Source organism: Acomys russatus, chromosome X (assembly GCF_903995435.1).
Source record: "Acomys russatus chromosome X, mAcoRus1.1, whole genome shotgun sequence".
Lineage (NCBI taxonomy): Eukaryota > Metazoa > Chordata > Mammalia > Rodentia > Muridae > Acomys > Acomys russatus.
In genome coordinates, this window is record NC_067169.1 from 52,460,743 (window position 1) to 52,487,020 (window position 26,278).

Genomic DNA, 26,278 nt, shown 5'->3' on the forward strand with positions numbered 1-26,278 from the left:
TTTTTGCCAGACAGCAAATGGAATTACTTTTTAGAGCTCATGTCTTTTTTTCGTTGTTGTTGGTTGTTCGAGACAGGGTTTCTCTGTGTAGCCTTGGCTGTCCTAGACTTGCTTTGTAGACCAGGCTGGCCTTGAACTCAACAGCAACCTGCCTGCCTCTGCCTCCTGAGTGCTGGGATTAAAGGCGTGCGCCACCACTGCCCAGCTAGAGCTCATGTCTTAAGTGTAATGAGTATATATTGGATTTTGTTTTGTTTTTGTTTTTGAGATTTATTTTTTATACAGTATTCTGCTCACATGTGTGCCTGCTCACCACAAAAAGGTACCAGATCTTATTACAGGTGCTTGTAAGCCACCGTGTGGTTGCTGGGAATTGAACTCGGGACCTTCGGAAGAGCAGATGGTGTTGTTAAACCTCTGAGCCATCTCTCCAGCTCTGTTTTTTTTAATTTTTTTAATTTTGTTTGTTTGGTTTTTTGGTTTTTCAAGACAGAGTTTCTCTGTGTAGCCTTGGCTGCCCTGGATTCACTCTGTGGACCAGGCTGGCCTCGAACTCACAGTGATCCAGCTGCCTCTGCCTTCCAAGTGCTGGGATTAAAGGCGTGCGCTACCACTGCCCTGGCAGGCATGAGTATATATTGTATGTTTGAATTGGTAACTATATATAGCTCTACCCATAAGGGTGTAAAAGAGTCAACAACTCTATTGAGATGTCCATACTCGTGTAACAGCCTAAGACGGTCCTCAAAAGTATAGGATTTGCAAGTGAAGACTTAGTTGAAGTTGACCATCAGTGTGAGGGGAGAGTCTTGGGAGAAGAGGCCCTTTGGAGAGAAGTAATTGAAATTAACCTTGGAGGGCTGGAGAGATGGCTCAGCTGTTAGGAGCACAGTCTGCTCCTCCAGAGGTCCTGAGTTCGATTCCCAGCAACCACATGGTGGCTCACAACCATCTATAATGTAATCTGATGCCTTCTTGCAGGCAGAACACTGTATATGTAATTAAAAAAAAAAAAAAAAAAAGAAATTAGCCTTGGAGAGCAGGTATGATTTAGAGAAGGGTATTTTAGTCACAAAGAACAGAGTTCAAAAAAGCTTACTCTTGATTATATAGTTTTAAGTATATCTGGGTTTTGTTGTTGGTTTTTGAGACAAGTTTCTCTCTGTAGCCCTGGCTGTCCTGGAATTCTATACAGACCAGATTGGTCTTGAACTCAGAGATCTGCCTGCCTCTGCCGCCCCCCGAGTGCTGGGATTGAAGGCCACCATAGCCAGCCCTGTTTGGTTTTTTGTTTTAAAACTTGGCAGCCCTCCTGCCTTTTCAGTATCTTGACTCAAGCAAGAATTTAGAGCAGTTAGTTCTTCCTAAATCAAAATAATGGTATAGTTTTTTTTATTTGTTGTTGTTGTTGTTGTTTTGGTTTTTTGAGACAGGGTTTCTCTCTGTAGACTTGATGCTTTTTTACTTTTTAAAACTGAACTATATCAGAAATATTTTCTCTTTACAGTTCAGGGACAGGACTTCAAATGCTTATAGCATTTAATTTCTTATGAATTCATTCTTTTTCTGAAAAGTACTTATTTATTTTTATTTTAAGAGTATAAGTGCTACCTGAATGTATGTCTGTGTACGATGTACATGTCTGATGCCTAGGGAGGCCAGATGATGGCATAAAGTCTCCTGGAACTGGAATTAAAGATGGTTGTGAGAGCTGCCCTGTCCTCTGGTAAAGCAGCCGTTGCTCTTAACTGCTGAGTCATCTCTCCAGCGTGTGCGAGTGCGCCGCCCCCTCCCGTGTGTGTGTGTGTGTGTGTGTGTGTGTGTGTGTGTGTGTGTGTGTGCGCGCGCGCGCGCCAAGCTAGCCTCAAAGTCACAAGAGATCTGCCTGCCTACAAATTTGAGGTCACCCTGGTCTATATAGAAAGTTTCAGGCCACCCAAAGCGTCATGAGACCCTGTCTTAAACAACAACAACAAGCCAAGCCAGGCAGAGTGGCACACTACTGTATAGGTTGAGGCTGTCCTAGACCATATTTATATTAAGAAAGAGAGAGAAAGGGTGTGCGGTGGGGGGGGGTTGGATCAAATACAGGCCCATTTGCATTCTAGATAAGCAGATGCTATATAGATATAGCCCCATCCCTTGGCCTGTTGCTATTTTTTGGAAGGCTTCTGCTGGCTAGGGGTCTTTGATCCTCTTGCCTCCACCTTCTGAGTGCTAGAATTATAGATGTATACCACCATGCCTTGTTTTATGCACTTCATCAAAACCAGGCCTTCTTGCATGCTCAACATGCCTTATACCATCTGAACTATATCTGCAACTTCCTTGTCCTGTGTTAACTCTAAATTTAATCATGTTCTTTTCATTATTCTAGATAAACAATAAGGCTGCAACTGGAGAGGAGGTTCCCCGTACCATTATTGTAACCACCCGTTCCCAGTATGGGCTACCAGAAGATGCCATTGTTTACTGTAACTTTAATCAGTTATATAAAATTGACCCTTCTACCCTGCAGATGTGGGCAAATGTGAGTATATGTAGATTTGTTATAATACCCATGTATATGGGCTACCTTGCTGAAGCTGTCCCCTTTTTTTGTTTATGGACTGTTGTATTCATTCCACAAATTGTGATTTTTTTCAGTTGTTTTAAATCTTTTTTTTTTTTTTTTAGATTATTATGTAATCAGTAATATTTCCCCTTTTCTTTCCTCCAAACCCTCCCATACACACTCACTCCCCTTTCTCTCTTTGAAATTCATGGCTTTTTTTTCCGTAGTAGTAGTAGTTGTTGTTTTTTTGTTTGTTTGTTTGTTTGTTTTTAGTGGTGATAGTAGTAGTGGTGGTGGTGGTGGTGGTGGTGTATGTATGTGTGCTGTATTCTTTTTGTTGTTGTTGTTTTTCAAAACAGGGTTTCTCTGTGTAGCCTTGGCTGTCCTGGACCAGGTTTGTGGACTAGGTTTGTAGACCAGGCTGGCCTTGAACTCACAGTGTTCTGCCTGCCTCTGCCTCCTGAATGCCAGCATCAAAGACGTGCACCACCACCGCCCTGAGTGTGCTTATTCTTTGGTTTTTTTGGTTTTTGGTTTGTTTGTTTGTTTGTTTAGATGTATTTATTATTATGTATACAGTGTTCTGCCTGCATGTACACCTGTATGCCAGAAGAGGGCATCAGATCACATTACATATGGTTGTGAGCCACCATGTGGTTGCTGGGAATTGAACTCAGGACCTTTGGAAGAGTAGGCGGTGCTCTTAAACACTGAGCCATCTCTCCAGCCCCGGGTGCTGTATTCTTAAATGCATAAATACAACCCACTCAGTCTGTATAATGTTACTTGTATTGTTGGTTTTGAGATGAGGTCTCATGTATCCCAGGCTGGCTTTGTTACATAGCACAGGCTAACTTTCAACTTGTCTTTATTCTGCCTCTACCTCCAAGTGTTGGGATTGCAGGGGTTTGCTACCATAGCTGGTTTATGTGGTACTGGGCCTTAATCATGCTAGGCAAGTGACTCTACCAACTGAGCTATGTCCACAGCCATTTTCAGTTTGGACTTCCCCTTCTGATATTGTCCTATTTTCCACAGTGTTTGGGGATCAAGCTCAGGATGTGATACACAGTAGGCAAGCTCCGTAGCAGTGAGGTATATCCCCAGTTTTTTGTTGTATTTATTTTAATTTTTTGAAGACAGGGTCTCTATTTAGCCCTGGCTGTCCTAGAACCTGCATGAGGTGTGCACCACCACACCTTATTTCATGCTATAAAACATTTATTTATTTAAAGTTTTTTCCCGAACCAAACAGCACAAAGATTTTTTTATTTTTATGTACACTGAAGTTTTGCCTGTGTGTCTATCTGTGTGAAGGTACCAGGTCTTCTGGAACTGGAGTTACAGTTGTAAGCCACCATGTGGGTGCTGGGAATTGAACCTGGAACCTCTGAAAGAACAGCCATCACTCTTAACCACTAAGCCATCTCTCCAGCTCTTTTTTTGTTTTGTTTTTGTTTTTTGGAGATCAGGTTTCTCTGTGTAACAGCCCTGACTGTCCTGGAACTCACTCTGTCCACCAGGCTGGCCTTAAACTCAAAGGTCCACTTGCCTCTGCCTTCTGAGTGCTGGGATTAAAGGTGTGGGTTGCTGCTGCCTGGCAAACTTTTTCTTCTTAAAGGGTTAGATAGTAAGTGAAAATTTCCGCTTTTTGATTAGGAATCTATTCATCTCTCCTATTTATCCTGTGTATCATGAAAACACTTTAGATAGTATGTAAATGAATCCAGGGCCTTGGCACATCAGATTTTACTTCTAAAGCCTGATCCATACTTGGCTCACAGGCTGTAGTTTGCCAACCTCTGGCCTAACGTGATGTGCTGTATGGCCACCCATTTTAGAGCCCTTGCAATGCTGCAGAGTTAAACCAGGGAAGAGCTGCCGGATAACCTGACTTCCCGGTCAGCTCATGAGCCTGGTTTGCAGAAGGACAACACCTTAAGGTTATTAGAAAGAATTTCTTGCTTAATCTACCTCCCACCCCCCCAACCCTGGGGTCTATTCTGTTTTTTTAAAGGGAAAGCTAATATAGAAAGAGAGAAAGTGGATAAATCCTCACTTTTGCCAAAAATCTGAAAGCAGAACTTTTCCTAACATTAGGCTAGTTTTAGCTTTTTAAAATTCTGTTTATGAATATTTTTGCATCTCAATATAGAGATATTAATATGCTTTTTTTAAAAAGGCAGGACAAAACAAGTGATTGCTTCCAAGAGTGTTAGATAAATGTATGTACGTTTTACAACGTTCAAAAATGTGAAATAGTCTGAATTTGGAAATTTGTCTATTCTCACATTTTTCAGAGAAGGAAGTGTGAAGTTCTGTGATATGTTGAATAAATGCACTTCTGAATCAGGAGTAGGTACACTGGTCTGGAGGCCAAATCCACTGCTTGGTTCGTTGCTTGGTTCTTTTTGATGCTGGGGTGGAACCCAGGTCCTTGCACGTGCTAGGCAAGTACTCTACCTCTGAGCTACATCCCCAGCCCCACATTGCTCGTTTTTATAAATGAAACTTTGACACATGGCCACACACATGTGTTTATACACTCACTATCTATGGCTGCTTTGAAGGTACAAAATAGACAGTTAGGAAAGAGTCAATGTAGCTAAAAAGCCAGTAATAGTTTTCTGTCTGGTCATTTATAGAAGTATGTTGCTTTCCGATGTAGATTAGGCAAGTTGGACAAATAGAAGTAACTGTTCCTTATGTGGTGCGGGATTTAAAAGGTGAAGTGCAGGCTGGAATCAAATGTGCCAGCATTTCAAGCTATTCTGGAGACTGAGATAGGAGAATTGCTTGAGTCCATGAGTTTATGTCCAGCCTGGAAAACTTAATGAGACCCTGTCCCTTAAAATATATATATATATATATGAAGAGGCCTACACAGTCCCGCTCCTCCCTTAGGAACTATTGGCAGTGATGGGGGAAGGAGAGTCACTTTTTCCCCTAGTATGTCACCTGTCAACCCATTCTTATGTAAGCAATCCCAATTAAATTCAGTAATCATAAACACACAAAAAATAATAATTAACATGAAGGTAGGTGGAATTTAGTAAAAATGGGAGGGGTGAGTAATAAAAAGTGAAAATGACATCCATCCATCCATCCATCATCCATCCGTGGAATTGCCAAAAGATTTTTAAAATGCAAATTAATAAAGCAAACACAAAGACACCCCAAACCATCTTTAACAAAGACCACTGCCTATATTCGCTCCTGCCACATATAGTTGTCTCAAATTATAGAAGTTAATAAACTAGCTTTTGTCTTTTAATACTCTTTTCTCTGTCTTTAAACTCTTTGGGGACAGCTAAGAGAAAAGGAGTAACTTGAAATGATTTAATTCATTTCTTTAAAGGAAAGATCTAGGTCCCAAGCTGGCGTCTTCACTTGTTTGAGACAGGGTCTCCTGGAACTTGGAACCTCCTGCTTCAGCTCTGCCAGGATTATGTGGTGTTAAGGACTTTGTGAGTGCTAGGCAAGCTCTCCCAGTAGAGCTACATCACCAGACCCCAAGCATACTTCTCAGTGGAAAGAATAAAGTGAAGTAGAAAGATTTTGGGGAAAGGGTAGATGTACTGTTAATTTTCTCATTTTTCTTTTTTTGTTTTTTTTTTTTTTAAAGATTCTGAAACGTGTACCTAATAGTGTGCTTTGGCTGCTGCGTTTTCCAGCAGTAGGAGAACCCAATATTCAACAATATGCACAAAATATGGGCCTTCCCCAGAACCGTATCATTTTTTCACCCGTGGCTCCTAAAGAAGAGCATGTCAGGAGAGGTCAGCTGGCTGATGTCTGCCTGGATACTCCCTTGTGTAATGGGCACACCACAGGGATGGATGTTCTCTGGGCAGGAACACCCATGGTGACTATGCCAGGTAAGTGGCTGATAGATACACCATTGCATTCTTCTTTCTTCATTAACATTTTTTCTTTTGGGTCAAGAGGGAGTACTTGAAGGTGAAATTGTATGTACTATAAGTAATTAAGGCAGGATGATAGACAATGGGATTTATTCAAGCCTGAATCCTTGGTTGCATCCTCTCTGTCTGTACTGTGTGGATACTTAAGTGCAATTAGCAGTCATGACTATGTGACTTACCGTTCTAAGATGTGCAATTACTATCTTTACCTTCTAGGAGAGACACTTGCTTCCCGAGTTGCAGCTTCTCAGCTCACTTGTCTAGGATGTCTTGAGCTCATTGCTAAAAGCAGACAAGAATATGAAGACATAGCTGTGAAACTGGGAACTGATCTAGAATAGTAAGTAAACTGCCAGGAATAAACTATACCTGAGAATGTGGCCAAAATGAAGCCCTGAGTTAAGGATAATAGAAAATAGATGAATTAAGTTATCTGCTCTCTGGATGGGGGAGGACATGATCTGGACTCTTGAGTAACCACAGATTTTAGTGAAGAACTTTCCAAAGTGTCAGATGCTTGAGTCTGATGTTTCACTTCTTCATGGTAGGGTAACTAAAAGAACACTTACTTGTCTGAAAGTAACTGGGGATTAGAGGGTTCATACTAACGTAAATGGAGCTTCCCAATAGGTGTCTCTTTGTTTTATAGTGTTTATGTGTGGTGGCGCACACCTTTAGTCCCAGCATTTGGGAGTTTGAGGTAAACCTGGTCTACAGAGCGAGTTCCAAGACAGCCAAAGGCTCTGTTAAAAAGAGAAACCCTGTCTGGAAAAACATTTTTTGGTGTATAATATATATGTGTGTAATTTTTTAAATTCTCTCCTACAGTACACTCCAACCGCAGGTTCCCCTCCTTCCGTTCTTTCCAGTTCCTCCCCCACACCTTCCCTAGATCCACTTCTCCATTTCCCTTCAGAAAAGAGCAGGCCTCCCAGGGATACCAAATGGCATATCAAGTTGCAATAAGACTGGGCACGAACCCTCATATTAAAGCTGGATGAGGCAACCCAGTAGGAGGAAAAGAGTCCCAAGAGCAGGCAAACGAGAGACCCCCCCCCACTCCCACTGTTAGGAATCCCACAAGAACACCAAGCTACATAACCATAACATATATGTAGAGGACCTAGCGCAGACACATGCAGGCTCCCTGGTTGTCACTCCAGGTCCTGTGAGTCCCTATGAGCCCTGCTTAGTTCATTCTGTGGGCCTTGTTCACCTGGTGTCTTCAACCCCCATGGCTCCTACTCACTCTGTAGACCAGGCTGGCCTCCAGCTATAGATCCTGTCTGCCTCTGCCTCCCAAGTGTTGGGATTAAAGGTTTGGGTCACCACATCTAGCTTTATAAAATACTTCTACCCCAATATTTAGTCATGAAAAATTCCAATTTTACAATAAAAACTATTATATCCACTGCTTAGATCATGGCATTATATATAATTTTATTTGGTCTAATTACACATTTGTCTATTTCTTCATGTTCTCCAGGAGCCATTTTAATTAATGCATTTTAAAGTAAATGGTAGACATAAGGATGTAATACTTAAGAACAAGTATCGTTAATTAGAATTTAATGCTATTTTTTGAGGTAAGGTGGGAATTAAATCCAGTACTTGCTATATACTAGGCAAACATTTTACCCTAGAGTGAGCCATGTCCCCAGCCCTTAGTGGTTTATGTCGGACATAGACACACACAAATGGAAGTCAGGGGACCACATTCCGTAGTCGGTTCTCTCCTATCACTTGGGTGCCTAGGATGGAGCTCAGGTTCCTAGAATGGAGCTCAGGTTTTAAGACTTGTCTGCAAACACCCTTACTCACTGAGCTATCTTGCCAGCCCAATACTTTAATTGGAGGCAGAACCCCTCCCTCCCTCTCTCTCTCTTTCCCACCCACCAATGTAGAGAACCAGGCTTGATGGTATACACTTGTAATCTCAGCATTTGGGAAACTGAGGCAGGAGAATTGCCTTAAGTTTTAGGCAAGCCTGAACTACAGAATATTAGATCTTGTCTCAACTAAAAAGAAAAAAAAACAAAACAAAACAGTGAAGTCCACAAATCTTAAGTGTTCAGTGAATTTTAAGAATTACTTGGTAACCTAAAACTATTAAGATATAAAACGTAATCATCACTCCAGAAAAGAAAGTTTCTTCCTGTTCTCAGATGTTCCCCTCAGAGCTTTTTTGTTTGCTTGTTTGTTTGTTTTGCGTCAGGATCTCTCTGTGTTAGCCTTGGCTGGCTGGCCTTGAACTCACAGACCGCCTGCCTCTGCCTCCCCAGCGCTGGGATTAAAGGTGTACACCACCACACCTGCCTTGTTCTGGATTTTATTACATTGAAAACTTTTTTTATTTATTTTTTTGTTTTTTTCTCGAGACGGGGTTTCTCTGTATAGCCTTGGCTGTCCTAGACTCATTTTGTAGGCCATGATTCACCTACCTCTGCCTCCCGAGTGCTGGGATTAAAGGTGGGTGCCATCACACCCGGCTAGTTTTATCTTTTTAGAATGTTATTGTATGTGGTTTTTATTAGGTGAATAAATAGGTGCTTTTTATTTTATTTTATTCTTTTTTCTATGTGAATATATCTTCCTTTTAAAATTTTAGTCAATTTAAATACTTTATATCTTGATCACAGCTTCCCCTCCTTTCTTTTCAGTCCCTCCCTTTTACCTCCCCTCCCCTGCCCTCCACCCACCCTTCCTCCCCTTCTCCTCAGAAAAGGGGAGGCCTCCCTTGGATACCAACCAGCCTTGGCGTATCAACTTGCAGTAAGATTAGGCACATCTATTGAGGCTACATAAGGCAGCCCACTTAAGGGAAAGGGTCCCAAAGGCAGGCAACAAGAGTCAGAGATAGCTCCTGCTCTTACTGTTAGGAGTCCCACATAAAGACAAAGCTACACAACTGTTGCATATGTGCAAAGGGCCTAGGTCCATTTCACGCATGGCAGTTTAGTCTCTGTGAGCTCCTATAGGTCCAGGTTAGTTGATTTTTATAGGTGTTTTGTTTTGTTTTTTATGTCTTTGACCTCTCCGACTCCTTCAATACTTCCTCCTCCTCTTCCTCAGGATTCCCCAAGCTCTGCCTCATGTTTGGCTGTGGGTCTCTGCATCTGTTTCCATCAGATGCTGGAACCCTCTCAGATGACAGTAGGCTCCTGTCTGCAAGTATAGCAGAGTATCATTAACAGTGTCAATGGTGGGCTCCCTCTCATGGCTCGAGTCTCAAGCTGGACCAGTCATTGTTTGGCCCTTCCCTCAATTTCTGCTCCATCTTTACCCTTGCATATCTTGTTGACAGGACAATTTGTGGGTTCAAGGTTTTGTGGCTGGGTTACTGCCCAATCTCTCTATTTGGAAGTCTTGCCTGGTTACAGGAGGTGGCTGCTTCAGGCTCCATATCCCCCATTGATAGTAGTCTTAGCTAGGGTTACCCTCATTCTTCTTCTTACTATGTAGTATTTAATTGTATGGGCATATTACAGTGTAACCACTCTTGTTGACACAGGATTTTAAAAACAGAACTAGCTGGGAGATAGCTCAAGTTGGCAAAGTGCTTACAAAGAAGACATAAATTCTATCCCTAGAATCTATGTGATTTTTCTTTCTTTTTTTTCTTTTTTTTTTAAAGACTGGGCATGGTAGCCCAGTAATCTCAGTACTAGGAAGTAGGATACTAGCAGATCATCAGGACTAGTGTATGTGTATATAGATATATGCATACACACTGAAGATCTATCTATCTATCTATCTGTGTGTGTGTAAATATATATCCATCCAACCTAGCCTTCTTAGAGTGATCTGTCTCAAGAAAAGAAGGTTGAAGCTCCCTTTTGAATGGCACTTAGGATTGTCCTCTAGCCTCTATATGCACACACAAACACATGCATACCCACCCCAAATATTCAAATAGAGCCAATAGGGTCTTTGTCTTTGAAAGCAAGCATTAGTATGAATATAGCTGGGTTGAGCCCAACTATATTCATATTTCTAATGCTGTGATAAACCTCATGACTGAAATCAAGTTGGAGAGGAAAGGGTTTATTTGGCTTATGTGTCCTTATCATGGTTCACCATGAAAGGATGCAAGAACTGAAACAGAAAAATAGAGGAACACTGCTTGTTAGCTTGCTCCCCATGGCTTGCTCAGCCTGCTTCCTTATATAACACAGGAGCACCTGTCTAGGCATGTCAGTGCCCACATTTGCCTGGGTTCCCCCCCCCCCATTAATCAGTAATCAAGAAAATGTTCCCCAGACATGCCCACATATTAATCTGCTAGGTACAATTTCTCACTTTAGGTTCCCTCTTCCCAGAAGACTTTAGTTTGTGTTTAAAGTCGACAGGCCAGTTGGAAAAAGTGTAAACTCAGGTCAAATTATTTTGCCACAAAAGTAACTAGGTGTTTTTAGGGTTTGTTCTGGGTTTTGGTTCTGATTTGTAAAATTGATTCTCTTGTTTTTATTATCTAGCCTGAAGAAAATTCGTGGCAAAGTCTGGAAGCAGAGAATATCTAGTCCTCTGTTCAACACCAAACAGTACACAATGGAATTAGAGCGGCTCTATCTGCAGATGTGGGAGCATTATGCAGCTGGCAACAAACCGGATCACATGATTAAGCCTGTTGAAGTCACTGAGTCAGCCTGAATAAAGACTGCACACAGGAGAATTACCCCAATACCTGAGCCTCAAGCTTCTGGGGGAAAGGGAACTAGATAACATGCTTTTGTGCTTATCTGTACAGTACTATGTTGCAGATGAGTGATACAATGGTAATAGAATAGCACAGCCAGACTTGCTTCCTGCATGATAGGGAGAGACAAGATAAGAAAGAAACTGCTATTCCACAAGGAGTCTCTGTAGAGTTTTGCAACAACCAGGTGGTACAGAGGTCTGGAAGGTCTAGTCTCCCTTGATCTTCCATGGGATGCTTAATGTGGAGGGAGAGAGAGATTGACCAGCCATTTTGTGATTCCATGGATTGATGGAATCTTCTGATCCTTTGTTTTTTCCCTTTATATTTTGGGTATTGGAGCTTTTACAAATGTTTGCTTTCAGGTATTTTTACTTATGTGACGTGTTCTTGAATCTTTGGAGATAAGGTTTTAAACTAAAATGTTGCTTCCTGTTTTAGTGTCTGAACGTTGACAGGGTGACAGGGGACCTTGCTGGTGTAGTCTTTTTATAGGTTTTATAAACCACTTGAGCCTATATCAGTCGTTTTAGTGTCTGACCTAATGCTTGGCGCTACCAGTGCTTTGTTGATTTAGTTGACTCAAGATTTTTCGGCCTGTTTGCCATTTCTTTTCCCCCAGCCTCCCTTTAAATTCTCCTGTGACTGCTAACAAAACAAAGTCTGGCTTCAGACATCCCAGAGTGTTTCTCTTAAACACGCCATCTGGTGCCAAATGAAAATTCTTAGGAGTGAATATTAGTCATGAAGGTCACAGTTGTGTACTGTTATTGATAATGATGTAGATTTTTTTTGTCTAAGTTTTACCTATTTCACCAGTGTTTAAGCCCTTGACTGCCCCTCCTATGCTGCTTCCAAAAGTGATAGTGTGTTATAAGATTTTTACCTTCTTTTCTAAAGTTTGTTTTTTTTTTTAAAGTGAGTCCTGTTCTTCCTATTTCTTTCAGCAGAAATGAAATCCCAGGTAAGTATAAGTATTCAAATATTTGACTAGTAAGTTGCAGTTCTCTCCAGTACATTGAGTAATGCTCATTGACAGATTTAGAGGTAAAAGCTGTGAAAGACCATCTCTATCCAGGCAGTTAGTTTTCAGACTGCGTTAGGTCATATTGTGGAGTCAGCCTTGGTCGCAGTGAATTTATACCACTGTTTGGGTTGGAGTATACATTACACATTGGCTCTGGAGGAGCTTGAATTCTTAGTGGTAAAAACAGACAGACAGTTGCATTTTGGTAAAGGGTGGAGGGCTTGAGGCTTACACAAACAAGCCAACATATGAATATGTTTATACTGCTCTACTGCACTTATACTCTCCAGTGACAGATCAGTTTTGTCTGTTAGTAGTGCTTTGCATTCTGTCTTTCCAAAGCACCTAGGCAGTGCACCTATTCTGTAGTTGCAGCTGTTGCCTGAATGTACCTTAGCTGACAAATTATTGATCATTAAGAACTTGAATTTGTAATTCTTACTGCTAGTTAAAACCTAAGCAAGGAGTCTCATGTAATTCTGACAGCAGAATTACATTGTAATAAACTGTGTACCTTTAGTAATGTAAATCAAGGAACATCAGTGAAGGGGTTTCTTAATTTATTTTTTAACTGAATAACAGTTAAATATTGCCAGCATGGTTACAGGTAAACTGATTTCCAAGAGTCACTGAACTACTAACTGGGGGGTTGGATAACAGACTTGCAGTGCCCCGAGCCTGTGGTCTGTGGCCATTAATATAGCACATCATTCCTCCTATAGGGATGAACTTTCTCCAGGCACGAAAAATAGCCGTTCTGGTTGAAGCTTTGCTTATTGTAACAGGCTTTGATTTCCAGGTAACATGTCTGTGGAAGACTTAATTCTGAATAGAGTTATAGGTATTACTGGAAACTAATTTGTTTTTTTTTTCTATTATACTCTGCTTTATTGAAAAAGTAAAGCATTTAAAATTGTGCTCCAGAAATTCAGATGTTGTCTTGCGATCTTTAAACAATAAATGGATGATTTCCCCCTTGATATGGCTTGGTGTATTTTGTCCCGTTCAGTATTACTGATGAAACCGATGCTTGGATAGCTCAAAACAGCACAACCAGAAGTGTTTAGGTTGGTGTTAGGAACTAGCTCCATTTTCTTCCTGACGGAGATTTGGAACTGGCAAATAATCCACGTAGGGGGGTGGGGCACAAAGCCCCAGCTGCCCATATAGGCTTTTGTGGGTCATTGTTTACCTTTTATTCTGGGGATTGAATCTATCAAACAAGTACATTAACACTGAGCTACACTTCCAACCCATATAGTCTCATTTTTTATGTGGACTTGCCTTTTCTAGTATTTAGAGACAGAAGTATTTTCCCCCCACTGTGTTGAATTCAGCCACAAGTTCGGCCTCCAGTTTTTTTTTTTTTTTCCAGACATATAAAAGGGAAACATCTGGAGCTGAAGAGATGGCTGAGCAGTTGAGAGCCTTGACTACACTTCCAGAGGGCCCAGAGGGCCCAGGTTCGATTCCCAATATCTACTTGACTATATGCAACTCCAGATTCAGGGGGTCTGACACCTGTTTGGCTTCCTTGGGTATGCATGTGGTGCACAGGTATACATACAGATAAAGCACATACAGAATTAAAATTAACATGGTGCGTATGCATACAGGCAAAACCCATACACAAAGGGAAATGGGAGGGAGGGAGGCACTAGTGTGTGCCTGTAATCCCAGCACTTGGGAGAAAGAAGCAGCGGATCTCTTGAGGCCAGCCTGGTCTGCAGAGCTAGTTCAACCAAGGCTACACAAAGAAACCTTGACTTAAGAAAAAATGGGGTCTTCTGAGAATCTTCGCTCAATGAGGGATTGAGACAGATGCTGGGACTTGCTATGGGGATTCCAGGTGAGAGAGGTATGGGAGAATGGGGGAAATAGAAGGACCCAGAGGGTCCAGGAATGCCACAAGGAGACCATCAAGGCTGGTGGATCTGCACCAACTGCTGTACCAACCAAGGGCAATGCATGCAGTAAACCTAGACCCCCCCCCCCCCATTCAGGTCTAGCCAGTGTACAATTCATTCTCTATGGTGGTGTGAAGAGCAGGGACTGACTCTGACATGAACTCTGGTGCCCCCTATTTGACCACTTCCCCTTGGTGGGGAGGCCTGGTGGCATTCAGAGGAAGGGTAAGCAGGCTACCAAGATGAGACCTGATGGGCTGTGACTATATGGTGGGGGAGGAGGTGCCCTTCTGTCACAGGCCTAGGGGAGGGGAATAAGGTGAAAGAGGGAGGGAGGGAGGAATGGGAAGATACAAGTGAGGGGATAACAATCAGAATGTAATCTGAATAAACTGTTTAAAAAATAGCACAAAAGGGGGGCGGGTGCTTGAGAGATGGCTCAGAGGTTAAAAGCACTGACTGGTCTTCCATAGGTCCTGAGTTCAGTTCCCATCAACCACATGGTGCCTCACAACCATCTATAATGAAATCTGATGTCCTCTTCTGGCCTGCAGGTGGACATGCATATAAAGTGCTCATATACATAAAATGAAGATTCAAAAAAGGCATGCCTTTAATCCCAGCACTCCAGAGTCAGGAGCAGGTGGATCTTTGTGACTTTCCAGATCTGTTACACTGAGAAACTATCTTGAAAACAAAACAGCAACAAAAAAGGGACATAAGGTTGTTTCAAGTAAAATTTCAGATAATTTGCTTAACAATTTTATTGTGCTTCCCCCCCCCCCCCCAAGCCTTAATGTGGATTTGTGTTCATTGGAATCTGGGTCACCATGATTAATAGTGTTAGGATCTGTGTGTTCTGACTCAACGCTATAAGTCACCAGCACTGGGAGGCTGAGAAGAGAATTGCCAGAGGTTCAGGCCATCATAGGCTATGCAGTGAAACCCTGTCTGAAACAAAAAGGATGGTGTGGGAGGAAAGGTTGGCCTCATCAACAGTCATCAGGTAGTATAGGAGGAAGTCAACTAGTGATAGGAAGGTACTTCATCCTCCTGGAGATCTGGCGGCACTCAGAGGAAGGACAGCAGGTTGCCAAGAAGAGACTTGATACCCTATGAGCGTATACAGGGGGAGGCAATCCCCCTCAGGAACAGTCATAGGGGAGGGGAATAATGGGAAAATGGGGGGGGGGGAAGAATGGGAGGATACAAGGGATGGGATAAAACATTGAGATGTATCAAGAATAAATTAATAATAATAAAAAAAGATTACACCATTTAGCTGGGCATGGTGGCACATACCTTTAATCCCAGCACTGTGGAGGCAGGCCAGCCTCGTCTACAAAAGGATTTCTCAGAGAAACCCTGTCTCGGAAAAACAAAACAAAACAAAGCAACCAAACAAAAAAGTGCATAGTTTGTCTCATCTTGGGCTCCTGGGTTCACTCAGAGTTGCCCTAACAGATTAAAGAAATTTCTATAGCCTCTGAACTGCCTGTGTCTGACTTTTGTGTGTGTGTGTGTTTTTAAAGCAGGATTTCAAGGCTGGCCTTGAACTCCAGGTTCTTCTGCTTCTACTTGCCATGTGCTGATGTGAAAGAGGTCACTAGCATGTGCCACTGTATGCCGCCGGGTTTTTTTATTTTTGTCAGGATCTCACCACATAATTCTGGCTGGCTTCAAACTTACCCATTTGCTTCAGCTTCCTGAGCCCTGAAATTACAGGTATGTGCTACCCTACCTGGCTGAGCTGTTCATTTGAATCCTACCTTTTATTTGAAGCATCTTGTTGTTGAGACAGCTTTCACAACATTGCTTGGACTGGCCTGGAACTTTTCTTCCTCCTCTCAAGTCCTGGCAAGTAGAGGTATGTACTACCACTCTTGGCCTACTTTTTTATTTTTTACATATACATTCATATTATTACCCATATATACAATAAACTACAGCAAGAAGAACTGTGACAGTCAGGAATTATATAAATGTTACATTCTTAGGGTTTTGGCTATTTATTGGCTTACTTTTTGTTGCTGTTTCCTTTTTGTTTTTGTTTTTCGTTTTTTGTTTTTGTTTTTGTTTTGTTTTTTTGAGACAGGATTTCTCTGTGTAACAGTCCTGGCTGTCCTGGATTCACTCTGTAGACCAGGCTGGCCTTGAACTCACAGAGATCCTCCTGCCTCTGCCTCCCCAAGTGCTGGAATTAAAGGTGCGTGCCACTGTACCTAGGTTTATGTTTTTCTTTATATATAAATATTTTTAGTGATGTATTTGAGAATTTCATATCATAAATCTCAGTCACATTCACTTCCCTGTCCTCCCCAGTCCAACTTCCCACCCTTGTGATTACCCACGCAAAAGAAAAACCAAGTCTAGTTTGTTTTTTGGTTTTGTGAAACATGGTTTCTCTATGTAGTTTTGGCTGTCCTGAACTCCCTTTGTAGACAAGGCTGGCCTTGAATTCACAGCAATCCACTCGCCTCTGCCTCTCTGAGTGCTGTGATTAAAGGCATGCACCACTACTTCTGGCCATAAGACCAATTTGTGTTGTCCATCTAGTCACTGGAGCATGGTCAAACTAGTGACCAGCCCCCTTAAAGAAAACTGAGTCCTTGCCCACCTGCACCCCCCACCAGAAGCCGTCAACTCTGGAGAGGTGCACAGCATCCTTATCACACTTTGTTGTGGTGGGTGTTTTGTTTTTTCCAGACAGGGTTTCTCTGTATAATAGCCCTGGCTATCCTGGACCAGGCTGACTTCAAACTCACAGCGATCTGCCTGCCTCTGCCTCCCAAGTGTTGGAATAAAAGGTGTGCCATCACACCTGGCCCTTACACTTTTTAAAAGTTCTCTTCAATGGCTTCCTGTCTAGGCTCTTAATTTTTTTTGGAGGGGGGGGGTGGTTTCTTACCCACCATTTAGGTTCTTGACCTTTAATTCTAATCCATATAGTCAAGGAATCTTCATTGTTATGATGGAGGGAGAAAGTTACCTAGACTATCAATTCAGGAAGCTTATTTATTTATTCATTCTTTGGGAACTCAGGAATAGTATGTTTTGGAACTAGTGCTATTACAGTTGAGTTTTAGCTATGCCACTTCCTAGTTTGACATCTTAAAATGAGAGGAGTAACATTGCATTTTAATATTTTTATGTGTGTGATTCTTTGCATGCATGTCCATAAACCATGCTTGTGCCTGGTGCTGACAGAGGCCCTAAGAGAGTGTTGGGGGCTGGAGAGATGGCTCAGAGATTAAGAGTACTGGCTGTTCTTCCAATGGTCCTGAGTTCAATTCCCAGTAACCACATGGTGCCTAACAGCCATCTATAATGAGATCTGGTACCCTCTTCTGGCCGGCAGACAGACATAATACATCTTAGAGAGAGAGAGAGAAAGAAAGAGAGAGAGAGAGAGAGAGAGAGTGAGTGTCGGATCCCCTGAACAGTTGTGAGCAGATATATGGGTTCTGGGGATTGAACTGTGGTCCTCTGGGAGAGCAGCCAGTGCTGAGAGGAGTAGCCAGTGCTCTTAGGCTAGGCCATCTCTCTAGCCCCACGTTTTTTATTTTTAAAAATGTGTGTATGGTGTATGTATGTATCTGCATGTGTTGAGGCTGAAAATGGACATTGAGTATCTGCCTCTGGGTCGCCCATCTTTTTAGCTCACTATTTTGATCTTTATATCTCTTTATATCTCTTGATTGCCTACCTGGCCCCTCCTGCCCCACCCAATGGCCCATCTCTGAGAACTGAGATTAAAGAGGTGCCCGTGCTTGGCATCAGAAATTCTATGTTCATGCTTGTCCAGCAAGCACTTTATTTGCTGAAACATCTTCCCTAGCCCTAACATTGTTTAGAAACAAGGTGCTGGGAATTGAACCCAGGTCCTCTGTAAGAACAAGTGGTTTTGTGTGTGTTATATTTATTTATTTGGGTTTTTTGAGACAGAGTCTCTCTGTGTAGCCTTGGCTGTCCTGGACTCACTTTGTAGACCAGGCTGGTCCTGAATTCACAGTGCTGGGATTAAAGACATGTGCTACTGTGCCAGGCTAGAACAAGTGATCTTAATTACTGAACTAACCAACTTGCCAGCCCTCAAGTACTATTTTTTTCTTTTTTTTTTTTTTTCAAGACAGGGTTTCTCTGTGTATCCCTGGCTTTCCTGGACTTCCTTTGTAGACCAGGCTGGCCTTGATCTCACAGAGATCTGCCTGCCTCTGCCTCCTGAGTTCTGGAATTACAGGCTGGTACCACTGTGCCCTGCTTTGTTTGTTGTTTCTTTTTTCAAGACAGGTTTTTACTATGTGGCTGTTCTGGAACCAGGCTGGCTTCCAACTCTGCAAAGCTCTGCCTACCTCTACTTCTCAAGTCCTGGGATTAAAGGTTTAAAGGCCTGCACAGCTATGACCCTCCTTATGTACTCTTTTTTGTTACTGTTTTTTCGAGACATGGTTTCTCTGTGTAGCCTTGGCTGTCCTGGACTCACTTTGTAGACCAGGCTGGCCTGGTACTCACAGAGATCCACCTGCCTCTGCCTCCCCGAGTAATGGGATTAAATTCATGCACCACCTGCCTGGCTCCCTAATGTACTTTTTAAAGTGTCAGTTTTAAGCCCACACAAAACACCTGGAAAAATTCCTAGCCCTGAAAAGCAAATGCATGGGCTGTTTCTTTTGTATTCTGTGGCCAAACAAATTGTGAAGTATATAGGTATCTGCCAGAGAAAGGTACAGTGTAAAAAGCACTTGCTTCTCTGCGCACATCTATAATCCCAGCATTTGGGAGGCAGAGGCAGGTGGATCTCTGTGACTTCGAGGCCAGCCTGGTCTACAAAAGCGAGTCTAGGACAGCCAAGACTACACAGAGAATCTCTGTCTCGGAAAACCTGGGGGAAAAAAAAGCTTTTGCTGTGTACGTGTACGCGTGTGCGCGTGTGATTGTAATGTGGGCACCAGAAAGCTTAAAGTAACCCAACCTTTTTTTTCTCCCAGGTCTGACAATTCTAAACACCAGCGTCCAGTACTGCTGGGTGTCTTTTGGGGGTGTGTGTGTGTTTTTTTCGTTGCTTTTGTTTTTGGTTTTTCGAGACGGGGTCTCTCTGTGTTAGCCCAGTCTGTTCTGGAACTCACTTTGTAGACCAGGCTGCCCTTGAACTCACAGAGATCCACCTGCCTCTGCCTGCTGAGTGCTGGGATTAAAAGTGTGCGCCACTATGCCTGGCTGTTGCTGATGTCTTGCGGTTGCTCCCCCTTTCTCTTTATCTAGGGGACTAAATGCCAGAGTTCTTGGGAGATTGGGCAGACAAACTTTTAAAACATTTTGGCAGTTCAAGTTTTCATAGAGATGGAACTTTTAAAAATTCAGTTTGGGTCAAGTGGTGTTGGCGCACGCTTGTAATCCCAGCACTCAGGAGGCAGAAACAGATCGATTTCTGGGTTTGAGACCAGACTGGGCAGCAAAGCGAGTTCCAGGACAGCCAGGGTTATGCAGAGAATCCTTGTCTCAAAAAAAAAAAAAAAAAAAAAAACAACAACAAAACAAAAACAAAAACAAAAAACCAAAAATAATAAAAATAGAGATAATAAAAAAGAAAAGGCAAAATTTTTTTTCTGTCACTCAATAAGTCGCTAGAAGCTGGGCATGATGGTTGTACGTTTGTAATATAAGGGCTCCAAAGCCCTGGAATACACAGACTAGCTCTCAAAAAACAAAACCAAAAAAAAAAAAAAAAAAAAAAAAAAAACCCTGAAACAAACCAAAAAACAAAGAAACCCACAACCAAACACCCCGCCCCCCAAAGAAAAAAAAAGAAAGAAAGAAAACCCAAAATGGAGGCGCGGGTCTTTTGAAACAACGCGCTTGGGCTTCTTGGGTTCCGGGTTCTGGCTCTATGTTGAAGTGGCGCACTTCCGTGACAAGTAACAGCTCAGAAGCGATGCCCATTTATGGTATTCGTAGTTTGAAAATTCAAACTGCTGTGATCGTAGCTGATAGGTGGGGGGCAAAAAGAGCGCGAATACGTTATCTCCCATGGTGCTTGGGGGCATCCCCTATAAAAGGCGCTGCGTGGCGCTCTTCCGCTCATTTCGCGTCCTCAGGAGCGGGTAGTAGGCTGTGACCGGCGCCGGAAACCAAGTCAGGTATGCAAATGGTGGGCTAAGGTGGGCACTAGTCTTAGTGTAGTGGATTTAGTTCGACACACTCCTCCTGTGTCCCTTGCATTCCGTTTATGTTCTTGGGAAGGTTGGGGTCTAAATTCCCTAAGACTTTTCGGCGCCCACAGAAAAAGAGCGGCAGGGCCAGGAACAGCTGAGGAACCTAGCACTCCCAAAACGGAACAAAGCCAGGGAAACTCCCCTGAATTCATATTTTGTTGGAGGTAGGGGCGGTAGAAGGCAAAATAGGGTGGTCTTGAGGAGAAAGTCGCAGTGTGGGAGGATGGCGGCCATAGTGACTGGCGGTTTTGCGCGGCCGGGAGTTTCGAGTGACTGAGGCGGTTTGGGACGCCTGGCGGTTTTGCGCGGCCGGGAGATTCGAGTGAGTGAGGCGGTTTGGGACGGCCTGGGGGTTTTGCGTGGCTGGGGGTTTCAAGAGAGTGAGGCGGTTTGGGACGGCCTGGCGGTTTTGCGCGGCCGGGAGTTTCGAGTGAGTGAGGCGGTTTGGGGTGGCCTGGCGGTTTTGCGCGGCCGGGGGTTTTGAGTGAGTGACTGAGGCGGTTTGGGGCGGCCTGGGGGTTTTGCGCGGGCCGGAAGTTTCGAGTGAGTGAGGCGGTTTGGGACGGCCTGGCGGTTTTGCGCGGCCGGGGGTTTCGAGTGAGTGAGGCGGTTTGGGGCGGCCTGGCGGTTTTGCGCGGCTGGGGGTTTCAAGTGAGTGAGGCGGTTTGGGGCGGCCTGGCGGTTTTGCGCGGCTGGGGGTTTCAAGTGAGTGAGGCGGTTTGGGGCGGCCTGGCGGTTTTGCGCGGCCGGGAGTTTCGAGTGAGTGAGGCGGTTTGGGACGGCCTGGGGGTTTTGCGCGGCCGGGAGTTTCAAGAGAGTGAGGCGGTTTGGGACGGCCTGGGGGTTTTGCGCGGCCGGGAGTTTCGAGTGAGTGAGGCGGTTTGGGGCGGCCTGGCGGTTTTGCGCGGCCGGGGGTTTTGAGTGAGTGACTGAGGCGGTTTGGGGCGGCCTGGGGGTTTTGCGCGGCCGGAAGTTTCGAGTGAGTGAGGCGGTTTGGGACGGCCTGGGGGTTTTGCGCGGCCGGAAGTTTCGAGTGAGTGACTGAGGCGGTTTGGGACGCCTGGCGGTTTTGCGCGGCCGGAAGTTTCGAGTGAGTGACTGAGGCGGTTTGGGACGCCTGGCGGTTTGGGACGGCCTGGGGGTTTTGCGCGGCTGGGAGTTTCAAGTGAGTGAGTGAGGTGGTTTGGGACGGCCTGGGGGTTTTGCGCGGCCGGGAGTTTCGAGTGACTGAGGCGGTTTGGGACGGCCTGGCGGTTTTGCGCGGCTGGGGGTTTCGAGTGAGTGACTGAGGCGGTTTGGGGCGGCCTGGGGGTTTTTGCGCGGCTGGGGGTTTTCGAGTGAGTGACTGAGGAGCGTTTGGGCGGCCTGGGGGGTTTTGCGCGGCTGGGGGTTTCGAGTGAGTGAGTGAGGCGGTTTGGGGCGGCCTGGCGGTTTTGCGCGGCTGGGGGTTTCAAGTGAGTGAGGCGGTTTGGGACGGCCTGGCGGTTTTGCGCGGCTGGGGGTTTCGAGTGAGTGACTGAGGCGGTTTGGGACGGCCTGGCGGTTTTGCACGGCCGGGAGTTTACAGGGAGTGAGGTGGATTGGGACGGCCTGGCAGTTTTGCGCGGCCGGAAGTTTCGAGTGAGTGAGGCGGTTTGGGACGGCCTGGGGGTTTTGCACGGCCGGAAGTTTCGAGTGAGTGAGGTGGTTTGGGACGCCTGGGCGGTTTTGCGCGGCCGGAAGTTTCGAGTGAGTGACTGAGGGCGGTTTGGGACGGCCTGGCGGTTTTGCGCGGCCGGGAGTTTCAAGGGAGTGACTGAAGCGGTTTGGGACGGCCTGGGGGTTTTGCGCGGCCGGGAGTTTCGAGTGAGTGACTGAGGCGGTTTGGGGCGGCCTGGGGGTTTTGCGCGGCTGGGGGTTTCGAGTGAGTGACTGAGGCGGTTTGGGGCGGCCTGGGGGTTTTGCGCGGCTGGGGGTTTCGAGTGAGTGAGTGAGGCGGTTTGGGGCGGCCTGGCGGTTTTGCGTGGCTGGGGGTTTCAAGTGAGTGACTGTGGCGGTTTTGGACGGCCTGGCGGTTTTGCGCGGCTGGAAGTTTCGAGTGAGTGACTGAGGCGGTTTGGGACGCCTGGCGGTTTGGGACGGCCTGGGGGTTTTGCGCGGCTGGGAGTTTCGAGTGAGTGACTGAGGCGGTTTGGGACGGCCTGGGGGTTTTGCGCGGCCGGAGTTTCGAGTGACTGTGGCGGTTTGGGGCGGCCTGGGGGTTTTGCGCGGCCGGGAGTTTCGAGTGACTGAGGCGGTTTGGGACGGCCTGGGGGTTTTGCGCGGCTGGGAGTTTCGAGTGAGTGACTGAGGCGGTTTGGGACGGCCTGGGGGTTTTGCGCGGCCGGAGTTTCGAGTGACTGTGGCGGTTTGGGGCGGCCTGGGGGTTTTGCGCGGCCGGAGTTTCGAGTGACTGTGGCGGTTTGGGGCGGCCTGGTGTTTTTGCGCGGATGGGGGTTTCGAGTGAGTGACTGAGGCGGTTTGGGGCGGCCTGGGGGTTTTGCGCGGATGGGGGTTTCAAGTGAGTGACTGTGGCGGTTTGGGACGGCCTGGGGGTTTTGTGTGGCTGGGCGTTTCGAGTGACTGGGGATTTCGAGTGACTGTGGCGGTTTGGGATGCCTGGCGGTTTTGTGCAGCTGGTAGTTTGCAGGGTCTAGGGATTTTGAGTGACCAGTGGCGGTTTGGGGTTCTTGACGGTTTTGTGTGGCTTGCGGTTTCACGGGTCTGGAGAATTTGAGTGACTAATGGAGGTTTCAAGGGTCTGGGGTTTCTGAGACGCTGGCGGGTTCCACTGTCTGGCTGTTTCAAGGAGCTGGTGGTTTCAAGTGACTACCGTTTTGAGTGACTAACTAGGGGTTTCAGGCAGTGCTGGTCCCCAAACAGGTGACATAGTGCACGGGTGAGGTAGTATGAGGAAGTTGGGTCTGGACAGGGGACACTGGTGGCTAGGGGCCTGGTTTTGGCCCTAGTCTAAGTCTGCTGAGGGAAAATGGCGCCAAAACTTGGTGTCCTGCGGGGGGTTGGAATATGTTGCTGTGCTTTGGGGACTAGCTGATACGCTGAGGCCTAGTCAGGTAGATGAAATAGGGGTATGAGGCTGAGGGATGTTACGGGGACCATGGGCCTGGCCTAGGAAAGAGACTGAGTGGGGGAGGGGTCAAAGCCTGATTGCTGGAAATGTCGAGAAGGGTAAAGCCCCAGTTTTATTTCTAGAAGATTCCAGGAACCTGAAGCAGGACATATAGTGTGTGGGGCAGGAGCGAGGGGCGGGGGCGAGGCGAGAGGCAAGGCTGGAGCGGGGCAAGGGGCGGGGCGGGAGCGAGGCGAGGGGCGGGGCGAGAGCGAGGCAGGGGGCGAGGGGCGGGGTGGGAGCAAAGGGCCAGATCCAGGGGGCGGGGCAGGTTGAAGCCTAAGGCCTATTAAGACCTACTGGCTGCGCAGCTAATGGGAAGCTATGGAGACAGGCGGGAGCGAGCCGAGGGGCGGGGCAGGAGCAAGGCGGGGTGGAGAGCAAAGGGCAGGAGCGAGGGAGCGGGGCAGGGGAATCTTACCGGGATATTGAAGAAACCTGATATGCAGTTAATGGGAAGCTATGGAGACAGGCGGCCATTGCTTTGTACAAGGGGCTGGCGAGGCCCCTCCACCCCAGTAGCTCATTCCACATATTTATAATTTATTTATTTATAATATATTTATTTATATTTATTATAAATAATATATAAATATACTACATACTATATATTATATATATAAAGTATATATAGTATAAGTATATTTTGTGCTTATTTATAAGTATACTTATATATACTATATATAAAATAGATATACTATATAAGTATGTTTTATAAATGTAAATTTATATATTAAAGCTATTGTATACACATATATGTGTGTGTGCATACACACACACACACATCTATGTAGCTTGGCTACAGTAAAGATATTTGTCACTGAAAATAAATTTATTGCCTGGCAATAGTAGCACAGACCTTTGATCCCAGTACTTGGGAGGCAGAAGCAGGCAGAACTCAGAGATCACCTGCCTTTACCTCCTCAATGCTGCGATTAAAGGTGTATGCCCCAACAGGAAATAAATCTTATTTTAACTAAGACTTGCTTTGTAGTCCAGGCTGGCCTTGAACTTGGGATCTTTCTGCTTTTACCTCCTGTGTACTGGGGTTGCGAGTCTGCCACTATGCCCTACTGTCTCAGCATTTATTTGAGCATGTTGATATCTTATTGCCTGGGCTGTTGATAGGCCTCACTATAAAAGCGTTTTTTTTTTCCAGTTATATTCTTAACATGGAGGATTCCAGCAGCACCACTGGAGACGATGAGACCAGTAAGTAGAGTCCTCTTTCGACTGTAATGTGCATGTTAAATGTCTTTGTAGCGATAACTGAAATGAGGTTTCCCTCGCTGGCTTGATCTGGTGCTAGGTTTGCCCCCTCAATTATTCTTTTGGGGTTGTTGAAATTTATTTCTCTTGTTAAGAGCAGGGGAAGATCTTCATGTTTCCTTTATGTGTTGTTTACCCCTTTTTGGTTCTTGAGGTTTTTTTTTTAATATCCTCTATCTTTGGATGTGTTATTTTGACTTTTCTATCCTTCCCTCCCTTTCTTTCTTTGTCTTTCTTTTTATTGCTGGGCATCAAGTTCAAGGTGTGCTAAGCAAGTAAGTGCTCTACCACTGACCTTGTCCCCAGTCTGAGAAAAATGTAAATTTCACTAGCTCTATTTGTGTGTGTGTGTGTGTGGGGCAAAGTGGAACATTTATTCATTGCCTGCAGAAGTATTCACTGATTTCAAACATTATGGAATTTAATATGGTGGTTTCTTAGGAAGATGAGAGTCAGTCTCCCTCAAGATCACACTAGCTCTAATTTATAAACTAGTTTTCAGGAGTAAAAGACATGAGCTACTAGATTTTTATCATGCTTCTTAATGCTTTCTTTCTTTAATTTAGATGTGCCTCAAAAGCCAAAGATGAGAAAGTCCAGGTAAGTAGGAGAATTATTGAAAATTGGCCTTTTTTTTTTTTTTTTTAAAGGAAACACTCATTGTTCTGGGTAAGAAGATTTAAGAGTAAATAAACATCACATTTTCTCTGAGACCAAACACCATATAAACCATATAGTATTCAGTAAGATCATGATGGATATTTGTCTTTATTACTAATTTTAATGTATCTGATTCTTGTCCTGGGCCATTGTTTAACACTCTCACACTCACTCTCTCTCTCTCTCTCCTCTCTCTCTCTCTCTCTCTCTCTATACACACATACACACACACACACACACACACACACACTTTTTGGAGGCAGAGTCTTACTGTATAGCTCTGACTGTGCTAGAACTCACTCTACTCATAGAAATCTGCCTGCCTCTGCCTCCTTAGTGCTGGGATTAAAGGTATGTGCCACCGCAATTGGCTAGTTTTTGGCTTTTTGAGACAGTATCTCACTATGTAGTACTGGCTGTCCAAGGCTGACTTTGAACTTATGGCCTCTGCTTCTTAAATGCTAGAATCCATGTTTAACTAGTTTGTTTTTCAAAATGTCCTTGAACATTCTAGCCTCAATGAGTCAAAAAAGTAGACATTTTTCCTGATATAGTCTGTGATCCAGGCTGTATCCTGCCTCCAAGTGATCTCCTGAGTGTACTGTGGTCATATTGATACCCAATTCAAATAGCTCACTATATAAATATCAAGGTGTTTAGCCTAGTATTTAGAGCTTTCAGTGATCTGTCCCAGTATGTTGTGGAAAATGTGGGTGAGGAATGGATAGAAATGGGGTAAGAACCAAAAGATGACCATGTGCTAGAAATTAAGATAAGCCTTTTCCTTTCTTTGTTTTTTCTTTTCTTTTCTTTTCTTTTCTTTCTTTTTTTTCTTTTTTTGTGATACAGAGTCTCTATGTAGCCCTGGCTGTCCCATAACTC

At 44.7% G+C, this 26,278-nt stretch overlaps 2 protein-coding genes across 6 annotated transcripts in view; one reads left to right on the forward strand and one right to left on the reverse strand.

Annotated features, from left to right (window-relative positions):
* Ogt (O-linked N-acetylglucosamine (GlcNAc) transferase) overlaps positions 1-12,091 on the forward strand; it is a 44,827-nt gene extending 32,736 nt beyond the window's left edge. For 4 of the 5 annotated variants that reach the window (XM_051142054.1, XM_051142052.1, XM_051142053.1 and 1 more), the window contains exons 19-22: positions 2,378-2,530; positions 6,180-6,432; positions 6,694-6,817; positions 10,953-12,091. In XM_051142054.1, the coding sequence (XP_050998011.1) occupies positions 2,378-2,530; positions 6,180-6,432; positions 6,694-6,817; positions 10,953-11,127 (705 nt within the window). In that variant the 3' untranslated portion in view covers positions 11,128-12,091. Of the gene's footprint in view, positions 1-2,377; positions 2,531-4,854; positions 5,005-6,179; positions 6,433-6,693; positions 6,818-10,952 lie in introns of those variants that run through there. The other variant, XR_007830197.1, reaches the window with a different exon arrangement.
* Positions 12,092-20,691: 8,600 nt separating this feature from the next.
* LOC127185275 (putative uncharacterized protein ENSP00000383309) lies at positions 20,692-23,947 on the reverse strand. Its single transcript, XM_051141800.1, has 3 exons — positions 23,889-23,947; positions 21,526-22,828; positions 20,692-21,471 (listed from the first exon to the last, which is right to left on the reverse strand). Exons 1-3 carry the CDS (start codon positions 23,945-23,947, stop codon positions 20,692-20,694), a joined length of 2,142 nt encoding a protein of 713 aa, XP_050997757.1.
* Positions 23,948-26,278: the final 2,331 nt, after the last annotated feature.